This window comes from Geospiza fortis, unplaced genomic scaffold (assembly GCF_000277835.1).
Source record: "Geospiza fortis unplaced genomic scaffold, GeoFor_1.0 scaffold1303, whole genome shotgun sequence".
Taxonomy (NCBI): domain Eukaryota; kingdom Metazoa; phylum Chordata; class Aves; order Passeriformes; family Thraupidae; genus Geospiza; species Geospiza fortis.
Genome location: NW_005054495.1, coordinates 319,353 through 332,336, shown reverse-complemented (window position 1 = coordinate 332,336; position 12,984 = coordinate 319,353). Strand labels below are relative to the sequence as shown.

Here is a 12,984-nt window from a genome sequence, read left to right as displayed (position 1 = left end):
GGACACTGCTTGCATTCCTTCTTTAGCCAGGAGTGTTTGAACAATTGTAAAAAAATACCTGTTTTGCTCTGCACAGCATTTTTGGAGGTAGCCTGAAGAGGAAGTAATGACTATGAAGTATCTTAGAAAACAGCTAAAGCCCAGTGGTGAGAGGATTCTCCTCTGTTGAACTTGCCAAACCAAAAGTCATTTTTATATATGTGCATACAGCCAGTTCTGGGAGATCCTAACTTAGAACCCAAAGCAAAATTACTTCATTCTCATGAAAGAGAAACTCTCATGCCCAAACTGCTCCCCATTTTCCAGACTATTAGTACTAAATTCAGACAGATTAAAGGCATATTTCATAGGGACAGAACACAAAGAAGTCCCAAGGTACAAAGCTCTTTGCAAGGTGCTTTGCAGCTTCTCCCTCAGCTACCACCCCATTCTCACTTCTGCTCTGAGAGCACTGTCTTCTAGGAATGATACATGACATTCCAACTCTCGTTCTTTATTTCTGCAAACCTGGACAATTTCCTGAATAAAATGTAATGTTTGGATGTAACAATGCTTAACAAAGTGTAGTTTCACTTACAGAGAGCCTGCAACTCTGCAAGATCCCAGAGAGCCTCATGAACTTTACATATAATATACTGAATATACCAAAGCAGACAAAGTGAGCCTACAGCAGAACAAAAAAAAATCAACAGAAAGGCCAAGAGTGACATACAATACTGCCAAAACCCATATTTTCCTTTTCTTCAAATTTTAGATCTCAAATGTTTCAAGTGCCTTCTGAGGGTTTGAGCCATTAGGGTGCATTTGGGTCATGCCCTGAAGCTTTGATATTAGACATATTTTTTAAATGAAAGCTGCAATTTAAGAAAAAAATGATTGATGCAAGAAACATGAATTAAAAGAAAAAAAATCGCTCAAATCCTTGAAAGATCTGACAATAATTACTACATGTAGAGCAGAAAATGAGTACATTTAAAACATAAATGTACTCATAAATGTTGAAGTAGGAGTTTTATTTTATTGTTCTCCTTAGAAACCTAATGATCCAGCACTGTGAGAACTAGCTGAGAGCATGAACCTGTCCTTACAGAGGCAAGCTGAAATTTTCAGGCATTTAAATAAGAAGAGAGGCAGTTGCTAAACCCACCAACATTGCTAAACTCACCAGCAGCTACATGACACATTTTGCTGTTATTCTCCTCCAAACATCATAGGAAACGGAGTAACGTGAATTAGCATGTCAAAGTTTCCTCTTAAACTAAAAAATCAAGGACTGGACTCAGCAGGGACAGGTAGAAAACACCTCCTATCAAATACAATCACGTTAAACTAATGATGAAATATTATCAAATGACAGAAATAGGGGGGAAAGTGCTGAAATCAGGAAAAAAACCCCAAAATGCTGCTCATGTGGTAATTTAAGCCACTAAATATTATACTTTTAAACTTTACTTTAGAAAACAACCAACCACCATGGTAACCAGTATTAAATGGATTATACCCTCAGTCAGGAAAAGACACTTTCTCAATAGAATAAGGGGGTTTTTATTAAATTTCCAGCAATAAGAATTCCTTTTTGTCTATTTGGCTTTGTGATTTGTGTGTGTGTCTCTGATAAAGGAAGTTCAAATCAAGTGAATTTGTTATATGATTGCTGCCAATTCTTCTCCTACTGGAAAGCAGCAAAAGAAGCTCTGTGTGGAAATAATTGGGAAAGATTTACTCTGCTATCCGCAAATAAAGCTGCAGTGATATCAACAGAATGGTGAATTTGACTCTTAACCCAGTATATTTTTTACCTGTAAGATGAATTGTACCATTCTGTGGAGGGAAATTATACAGAAGAGTATGGCTGGATATTTTAAAATCTTATTCTTATGTACAGCAGACTATCAATAAGTGCTTATTTTTTATGCATAAATCCTTACATTATTAAATAGCTATTTAAAGCTTACATACAGGAAATATTTTTACCAAATATATACCATATATTTTAATAAATAAAATAGTATTTCTTCCACTTTTACAGAAGAGGTATGTCTAAGAAATTAATGGTGTGGAAATTTATTAGAACTAAAATGAGCAACATATTTTATAATCTTGAATTTATCCTTCTTACAACTATATAAAATATACTATGAAATGTGAGATTTCAAATAATACTTTTCCCCCAGTTCTTTCCTTCCAACAAGTAGTGCTTCCTTACAGAGGTTTTGAAGCCCAATTTTAGCCCAGTTCTTACATGGGAATGACAAAAGCTACAGACACAAGGCGCTCACTTGCAACAACCCAGATTTACTGAAACTTCTCAAAGAATTATTTAATTACTCACTTGATCCCATCATTTTCATATTTTTCTTCCTTGCCTCCAGCAAAATTTCTCTCATTTAGTATCAAAATTTGAACTTTGAAACATCCCCTTAGCATATTCTGCACATTACCACAAACCTATTCCCTGAAAAGTTCCCTGTGCATAATCCTGCATATGGATACACCAAAACATATGGAATTTTGAAAACCTCTGTCAACAGAATTCTATGAGAAAATAAAATCAGCAGTTAGTAAATCAAATGTTAGAGAAAATTAAACAAAACAACTGCCTTGAAGCAATAATTTTCCCCTAAAATATGGTTTAAGTCACTTTGATTTTCCTGTTACTACCAATTGCATATTTCATTTTCAAAATATTAAGGGGAAAAACAAGAAATGAAGTATTTTTATTTGTAACTGGATTTAATGTTTACAGTCTAGTTACTTAGAATAATCCAACCATTACAACAATTTCCTCATGATCAGAAGATTACTAAAAATTTTTACCAACTGAAACGACCAACTTAACAGAAACAAAAACATTCACATTTGACAAATATGTGATCATGTGATCATGTGAAATGATCATATGACCATGATCATATATGGTTATTTAAGAAACATTGTAAAACAGAATGCAAATGTGTGCTCCAAGCTGCTTTACAATATTACTTTTAATTTCAAATGGCACTGTGCTGCATGCCATCCAACAGCACAATCAAGAAATTAATGCAACTGAGAGATAGGTATGCTAAAAAAAATACACAAATAAAAATAAAATAAATAAGATGTTACATGAAAGTACAGAGTTGACAAAGTAGGCAGGGAAAAATAAAAGAAAAATAGAAGTATTGTAAACTTTCCCAGATTTCATAAAACCTCTGCCCACAAGGCATGGTGTGTACACAACAGAGCCCTGCAGCTATGACTTCTAAATCAATAGGATTCTTGACAGAAATATCAATCTGTCTTTCTCACTGATCAGCCAGAATTTGGAATTTTCACTGAAATACTTATTTTAGCAAACCACCAGGTTGTAGGTTGCTGCTGAGTTGTAGGGTTTTAGCCTAACTAGTCAGTAGCAAAATAACCCCAAAACATTCATCCAGAGCAATGGAGAGCAGTATTCCCCCTTTGAATCAAGCTTCAGATTATTTATACAGAATATAATAAAGTAATAAATACAAGGAAAGCATTGAGCTGATTTTAGTTTCTCCTTAGCTTCTAGATAATGACTGTCTTATGATACATTCAAGAGAGATTGTGAGTGTACAAATTATTTTTAAAGAGGAAATAGTTTTCTATTTTTTTAAGCATAATACAAAATAAATCAAGCTCATATTCTTCATATTAAGTTTAGAATGAGTATGGGACTGCATTCGGTGACTCATTAGTGATTGGGGTTTTTTTAAGTTATTTTTTAATGCTCTTCATCTCCTGATGTTCTAAGGGAATAGATAAAAAAACATTTGATTGAAACTTCCATACATGAGTGGATCACTCTCTCAAAACAACGAGAGTAAAATGACACATTCTAACTTATGTCCTCCAACTCAAAATCTGTGGTTATTTGCTTGAGTACCCATGAGCCCAAGAGATGTTATTTCATGCCAAAAAACTCACCAACACTTAAAATATCAAACGCTTAAACACCATAGATTGCCTTGGACAAGCCTTTGATTTGTGTATGAATCCAGAACAGGAATGCATTACATGTGACTAAAAAAGAGATTTTCAGTCTGAAACAGCAATTTTAAGTTTACTCTTGAAAAGTCAAAATTCAAATTTCTGTTTCATCTGTCTTGTGGAATTGCTGTAACTTCTGACGAGGTTTTCACAACTAGGAAAACCTTTTCTCTTCTAGTCCCATAAGTGGGATAAAAGAACCTTTTAGGATAGACAAAGTTCCAAATAAGAGTGGAATAAACAGTGATGAAACAGAGGACAAAGGACACCAACAACCACAGAGATACAGGAAAGACAGGCTGGGGTGAAGGCCTGAAAAGGGTGCCTTATGTGGAGGGTAGTCAGTAATGAACTGGCATTTTCAGCACTGGAACTGTTTTCTGTGGTTCAGGTGTTATAAAGGACAGAGGAGAAAATGTTGTCTTTTTCTTCTTGTTCTTTGTATAGTCAGAATGGCATCAATTCAAGTCCAGAGCTGGTAGCTGATAATCAGATCACTCACTAACACCTAGAACTGATTAATTGTGTGGGCACAAAAAGAGGGGGAAAAAGACTTCTCAGTGAAGACTTAATTCAGAGTTTAAAGATATCATCATTCCAGCTTTTGTCATGATAAAATTTCATCACTTAGTCCTAATCTTGATTTCCCATCTCATCCTGAGAGTCTTCAATTAGCGGGACACAAAGTCCCAGAGGTAGCAGAGGGAGCTGCCAGCACAGCTCTTTCTCACGGATATACACAGATCCTCTGCATCAGGAATTTTTGTTTCTTTACAATTTATCAAGCAAAGTGTTATAGGTAGGATCCAAGCCAGTTCACTGAGTGTATCGAAGACAAATTCACGAATCTGGTGTAAGTGGGTGTCCTGTGGCAGGCAGAGCAGAAGCTCCTGGCAGCTCTCCCTGCTGGGGAGGAGTCAGCTGGATTCATGTGCCTTCTCCCCGGTTCCAAACAACACTGCTAAGGTAAGTTTGTTGCCGGACACTATTAAAATAATTATAACTGCAAAATGAATAAAGTTCCTATTAAATAACACGGTGTACCTGATAGAACAGACTGAAAGAAAGATCGTAAATTTAAGGCTATTCACAATTAACTTCAATGTGCTATCTCTCCCATTGGATAAGTTACTCCACTTCGGCTCTAGATTGTTCTTAGGACTCCGTTTGTTGTGAAGGTGCAAACTCTTCCTCTAAATAAAAGAGGCTATTCCAGTCCATAAAAAAAGAGTACTTTCCACGACAGGTCGACACGTTCCTATGGTCTTGATTTTATGATGTGGGAAAATGTCTAAAACACCTTAGTAAGGTTCCAAAATCCTAGAATCACTGTAGATTCCCATCAAAATAAGTGACAAAAGTAGTGAATGTAATTACCAACTCATATGTATTTTTTTTCTTTACACTAATGTTTTAAAAACTTAAGAAAAGGGAAGACAAATAGAAGTAATTCAAGTTTGTTCTTGGAAAAAAAATGGATTTTTTAAAAGTCTTCAGTACCCTCAAAACATTACTAAAATTTGTGACGTAATTCTAAAGTCTAAGAGTAAAATTTCCTGAGAAATGTAGGGAACACTATATCCACCACTAAAACATTAGCAGGTCAATCACAAAAACCAGTACCAGAACAATGATATGAAATGGGAAAAGTAGTGATTATTCACTAATCAAGGATTGCAATAACTTTAGGCTACATTTAATTGTACTCACAGTTGACACTGGTCTCCTTTGATTCCCTTCGTTGTGCAGAAGCATTTTCCTGTTTGCATATGACAGATATTTGCATGTCCACTGCATGTGCAAGCTGTAAAACCAAAAAGGAAAAATGAGATTTCCTCACTCATACTTAATTTGATAATTAAGTGAATATTCACGGATTTGAATACTTCATCCCAAACACATTTCCTACAAGCTGTATTGAAATATATATCTAGTACTACTTCAATTATAATATTCTTCAGAAAAATTCACTAGCATATCACTTACTTTATTTTCTGCAGAGTTAAAAACTATTCCTGTGTCACTAGAGGCTGTCCTCCACACTTTAAGTAACAGCAGTTTGAGAAAAGCAATTAAAACCTACCATTTCAATGTGCAATACAGAAAATTATTCACAATTCATCTTTGCTACACAGGGTGAAATCCTGACCAATGACAAAATCCATTTAGTTTGAAATGTCTAATGAAAGTATTATTGGAGATGTTTGGCCAAAGATCTAATATAATTGGAACTCTTGCTATTGACAAAAGTGAGCAAAAAGAAATCTCAGAAACCATTTGAACAAAGGCAGAGCAAACACTACAGGTATAGTCCACAAGAAGAGTTTTCTAGAAGCAGGAAAAAGCCTCTGGAGTCTGAACTGAAGGAGAATCACAGGAACAACATCACCCCTCCACTCCACTTTAGGGCCAAAGACATTCTCTCCACAGTGGTCTGCTCACTGCCACTCTTGCTGCCTGATAGATTCTCACCTCAAAAACATTTTCCTATTCCCAGTTCTTGAGCTCTCTTCTTCCTTTTCCTTTCCATGTTTATTTGAATTACTATCTTGTTTAGGCAGTTATTTTTAATTCCTAACCAAGTGTACCGAATTTACTAATCTCTCCCTGGTAAATATGCCAATACATCCCCACATCAATGGAATGACTCCCTGCTAATATTCACACCACACCCAAAGTCCTTCTTTAATCCAGAGTAACTCTGAACCTACCATGATGTTCACATTAGGCTTTCTCTGAAGTTTTAATTATGACTAAGATAAAGGATTTAATATATGAGGTCCTGCTTGGGAACAGATATGGTACCAAGTGGTGACCTGTATAAGATAAAAGTTTATTCTCTATTTTATAATCTCATATTGAATTCCTATCACAGACTGAGTTTTAAACTTCCCTTATACTGATAAGGAATAACACACAATAAATCCTTCTTTGACAGTGTCCCATCACATACACAGTCTCACCTCTCTGCCACAGCTTAAGACAAATAGAGAAAAAGGTACTAGACAAAGTAAAAACCTAATTAAATCTGAGTTATTATTGAAGTAATATGTCCATTTCAGGACTCCAATGGTTTGTTCAGCCCTCAGAGGGCTCATTAAATAGCCAGCTGAACTTAAGGAAGAATTCTTACTAAGAAGGTGCCAGGCATTCAATCTGTCTGCAAGAAACACCAGAAATTTCTTTGCAGCACATACTGATGTGTGTTGTTTTTCTCTGTTTCATAACACAACACTTCTGAAAAATACCTGAAGTTACCACAAAATCCTACATGCTGTAATTCTGCTCTCCTCTTGACACTCTACATTAAATGTTCGTTGAAGTGCTGCCACTACATTATCAGTTACGTTTTCCCAAATCCATTCATGTTTTCCACTCTACATTTATAGAATTATTATTTAGGCACTTTAAGCTGGAAAAGCCTCTCCACAAAAGTTAATTTTAATGTATAAGTCTTTGCAATGTTTTCAGTGAAAAACACAGGAATATATTTTTAGTATCTTATTCTGCTTATAATTAAGTACTCTTAACAGTGATGCTCCATTACAAGACAGCACAAAAGTTATAAAGGAGATAAAAGGGTAAATTCTGAAGCACATTCCAAAAGCTGTCAGTGTTTCGACAAATATAAAAGCTATTGCAAACTAACCTTAACTGATTGCTCCCACAATTATTGCTCATTTAATAGGAAGTAGATCACAAATGTGGAAGTGGAAAACATAAGTGATTATATAGCAGCAGTACTCCAGTGAACATTTATTACTCTCATTCAGCAAGTTCCTATTAACCTCACTGTTCCTGGATAATACCATGGAAAAAGACAACACCTTTGCATTTATACTTTTTAAATCTAGAAAAAAATCCATTTCACAGCAATGAAAGCATATTTTAATATGCTTTTTATATGCAGTTAATTATCTGGGGTTTGCAAGTGTGTGATGAAAAATGGATTCCTACCAATCTGTGGATCTCTTTGTGGGAGTAACCCAAAAGAAATTCATATAGCCTGCTGAAGGAAATGTGAGTGCATGTGATCAAAGAAATGCAATAGCAGAGCAGGACAATATTGTAGAACACTTAGAAGAAGACTGACATTCTTCCATTACCCCAATGTTTCCGTACTCCTCTATATATATATTCTTTAATATTTTCTATTTGTTTCTCTCTGCTTAACCACTCTCAGTGAATAGTTTCTATTGGGATAATAATATAGCCAACAGTTAAAACTGCAGCTAAGGTAGGATCTTTCCCAGCCTACTGCTACTTGAAATAGACCAAGTCTTGGGATCAGTTTTAAAATCGTATTTTATACCAATCATTGTCAGCTGGCAGAAATCAGGAAAAGAGATTAAATTTATATTTGCCATACTTTTCTGAGGCCAACACTTGAGTTTATTCGCTCAAAGGGGTATCAAGAACTGGAACAGGCTGCCCAGGGAAGTGGAGAATTCACTGTTCCTGGAGGGATTTGAGATGTGTAGATGTGGCACCTGGGGATGGGGGTTGGTGATGGGCTTGGCACTGCTGGGGTAATGGTTGGACTGGGTGAGCTTAGAGGTTTTTCTCAAACTAAATGGTTCCATGATTCTGTGTACTTCTTGCTGCACCTTTGGACAGAAATAGTGAGTTCAGACAACCTCAAGTCTTCCCATAATAATTTTGTGCATTCATCTCCTACTTGGGTTTATATCATGCACGCCTGCTTTTGTTTAAACAGTTATTTTAAATACTTGATTACCATGCTTTTTTACTAAGAATTAAATATTTAAAATAAATAATCTATGGCTCACAATAAAATCTATTTAAAAGATAGAATTTAAACCTTTTTTTTGTTATTCTTAACATAATAAGTGAAATTATGACATTAGAGCTTTAAAAACAACAAGAAAAAACCTCACCCTTGCAATATCTACTCTATTTTTAGTGAAATAGCAGCTCAAAATACTCTTTTGTACAACATGCAGATTCTAAGTGGAACAGAAAGATTATATGAAAACAATATAATCCAGTAGAGCAAATCCATGCTGCAAAATCACAACCCTATAGAATTTATTAAATAATAAATCCACTGTATGATTGATTCCAAGCTGCCAGCTCAGCATATAAATGTTCTTGCTGACAACAAAAGAATACCCATCACTATTTCCACGCAGCGTGCATTTTAAACAATTGAATTTAAAAACCTATTGCTTAGCCCCCATCTCCAACATACAGCTGCAAGAGCATTTTTGCTCTCAAATGGAGCTCACTACAGATGGTGATTTAAGTAAATATGTTTGCTTACATGAAAGGTTGCTAAACCAGAGCTGCACGTGGATAATTACCATAAGACACCTTGCTGATGTTTTTTAAAGGAAAGCTATGACAACGCCTTTAAATATTGAGATGTGCTACTTTGTTAATTTTGCTAACATTCAAGGCATAAGTTAAATCAAAAGAAAATGAAATACAGCATTTCTTGTAGATTAGGCTAAGTAAGAAATAGCAAGTATAAACTTGTATTAGATCCAAAATTTTAATGCTCGGTTTCCCTGTAAATGTTCACCTACGTAATCTATTAGTCTACTCATATGGCAACTGCCCTACAGAGATTATTTTCTACATTAGGAATATTGCAAAACTGTCTAGTCATTTAATTCTCTAGAAATGTGTATTTAGCAAGAAGCCCCTAATACCCTTTTCCCATTCAACAATTGCTTTTATAGGAAATACATCCACTCAGACTTTGAGACAGGAAATGTAAAAGCAAAAAGATGTGCCCAATAACACTTCTGCAATATCACCAAGCAGTATTAAAATGAGGCTAAAGAACTGAAGAACTGCTGTGAAGGCAATGACCACCAAAACCAGGAGTACCAAAAAAAAAAAAGAAAAAGCAAAAAGATGCTATTAGAACATACTGCTGTGCACCAGAAATGGAATTGTCATTTTACAGCGACATGATTATCCTCCAAAATAAATCAGTCTTAATAGAATAATTAACACATATAGAACTAATGTTCTTTTCCTTTTTCTTGTTTTACCTTGTGATTTATGTTTCTTTGGTCTCAAATTAATTTATTTTTAAAGTAACCTAACAGCACAAAAAGAAAAAAACACAGGTGTACTAACACAGTGCTAAGGACTGTGAGACAGAGAGAAAAGGTAAACAGAATAGACAAATATTCTGGACTCCTGTCACTCAGATATGGAACTTACAGTCACACTAAAACACAGACAATTTCACTCAACCTTGAACTAACACTACTGAGATCATGTGACCACTGGTAAGGCAATTATTTTTTTCTGAAAAGCAACAGTCAATAATCTGGAAATCACAGGTGCCACCCTCTTAGCTTTCAGGACTAAACATACATTCCAGAAGTTGGATATTTATCCTAATAAACCCAGAAACAACAAACAGACTGATTATCTGTGGCAGAAATCAAAATTTAGTTTGGTTCAACTTAAAGACAACCTTCAGCAATTAAAGGCTTGTATTTGTTCTTTAGCCATTTTTGCTCTGGTAAAATAGCCCTGCAGTGTTTCTATTTCATTATTCCTTCTGTTTGAAGCATTCATCCTGAAAAGTGAACTGATTTCTTTTGTTTATTTGTAATAAATACCTCTCGAGCAATCACAGTAAAGCTGTCTTTAATCATCAGCAACTAACAGTATAAAGACAGCTTGGAAAACCATAATTTTGCTTTATACAAGTAGATAATGAAAATGCAACACACAAGATTAACACTGAAAGAAAGACAGGATCTTTTTTCTTGTTAGGAACTGAGCAGAACCTTAAACAATTAACAAGAGTAATGCTGTGCCTGAATCTCTCATGCCAATACTGAGCCACTATACAGAATTTTTACAGCTTGATGTTGGAATAAAATGCATTTTCTACCAAAAAACATGCTGAACAAAAACGTTGTCACATGAACTCACAAAATACAGTAGCAGCAATTTCATGTCTTCCATATTAATCTGTTTGAAAACCTGAAACTTTTACACTAGCTTTGAACATGGAAATATGAAAAATTCCAAGTGAAATTATTAATACTACTTTATTTGGAGATAAGTTTAACATGTCATACTCATCAGTTTCCTTTTCATTCTTTCCACTCATTCATCTCATTTCTAAACATAATTTTAACATTAGTTACCAAAAACTAAATTGCCTACAAATTTAGACTGGGCTAACCTACAGATTTTAAGAGTTCATCTGAAAACTGAACTCTATATCTGATGCATGTGACAGTTTCTTTATGTATCCAAGTATTTATAGAGACCTTTCACAAGATTCAAAATATTATTTCTTAAATTATTCTTAGTTTTCCTCAGCTGTGAACAGATTTCTCACGTAAAAACACAAGAGGAAACTAGAATTATTTTAAAAGGAAGTAATTTCAGATCTGACAGACAAACTTTTACCAGCTTTAAAGTAAAACAGTGAGTCTTGATAGTTATTTGCAAAGCAAAAACATAAAGTGAAGATTTTGGGTACCTTCATGGCCTAACGTCCATACTGAGATGTGTTTAAGACTTTTCAGCAATAAAAGGCCCAGTACCTACTATTATTATTATTATTATTATTGAAGTTTTTGTTGCTATTATGTCTTTTTAAATTTTCTTAAGACAGCAGCTTCTGTACTATTTTGGAAATTTTGGTCAAAATGCTCCTTTCATCAAAAGGCTGTTAGTTTTCCTCCCATTCTCTCTAAAGAGAACACTTTGGAAGTTATAACAAAAACAATTAGGAAGATTATTATAAGGCAGTATGAAATGCAAAAGTATTTAAAAGCATTCAAGTGTTATTCATAGCAGCCCTAAAGGTAAGAAAAATTCCAATCTAAGGTGAAAAACATCTGAAGTCAACAACTGGTGATTGCAACTATTTGTGTGCATTTGGTCACTCAGAGTAAAAGCCCAAAGAAAAGAAATGATTTCTACAATTTAACAAGCAAAAATGCCACAAAATGTAAAGAAGTCAGCAAATCATTTCCCTCCCTTAGCCATTAGGACGTGCAAAATACAACTGATTTTTAATGTATTCCATTGCAAGGGAGGCTTTTTTTTCCCCTAAATAACTAATGTGGTCTGGCATTATAATGTATTTCATTTAGCACTCAGAAAATGAAGACAGAATCAACTGCAATCAAACTGAAATGCCATTACAAGTTTTTTTGAGGATCTTCATTTGATCAGTTGAGGAATGAGCTGTACAATGCCTCAAAATCTGTTTTCTCACCAGCTATGGGGGGTCCCAAGCCCCCTTAGGGAAAGGGGTGACCATTTCAATCCAAAACACATGTAGAAGGGGAGATGCAGAAATTAGAAACAAGCAAAATTCCTGCTTTTTCTATTGCATTTGGGATGAGAAGACTGGCTTTAGTCAAAGGCTTATTTGAGGATCAAGTAACAGTGATTTAAGAAAATGTCATCTTCACCTTGCAGCTGCTTGCCCCCAGTGCCCCCTGAGCCAGACACAGCATCTGCGTGAGCTCTTGACATCACCTTCAATACAGGGTAAAATATGTTTGTTTATCAGAGGCTGACAAAATCAGTACATTTCTAGACAGCTGAAAGTTTCTAAATCATGTCCTGTCTATCTCCTCTGGGAACATCATTTGGAAACCAATGGATTTACACATTTCATTAGGAAGGTGAACATACTGATACAAAGCTCAGACAGCACATCAGAAATACGTTTTATAAGTATTTCTTACCACATAAAATAAATTTATAGCATGTAAACCTGAAAAAAACCCCACAAAAATAAGAATGCAGAGCAACTGGTTCATCATTGTCAGAAACTGTGCTCCACAAGAGCATGCAGGAGGACTGGATCACTAACATCAGTGAGAGGAAGAGAATTGTCATTAATCATAGCAAGTAGATTAAATAAGCACAGAGATAAAGGAATATAATACAAATCAAACTGCTGTATCTCTTCAATATCTGTAAAAGCTATAAGTGGTGATCAATTAAAGGATGCCTGAATTCAAAGTT

General features: G+C 34.9%; 1 protein-coding gene across 1 annotated transcript in view; it reads right to left on the bottom strand.

Annotated features, from left to right (window-relative positions):
* Positions 1–12,984, bottom strand: part of ATRNL1 (attractin like 1) — a 428,986-nt gene that overhangs the window by 291,545 nt on the left and 124,457 nt on the right. The window contains exon 22 of the mRNA XM_014310189.2: positions 5,707–5,800. Coding sequence (XP_014165664.1) covers positions 5,707–5,800 — 94 coding nt within the window. The remainder of the gene's footprint in view (positions 1–5,706; positions 5,801–12,984) is intronic.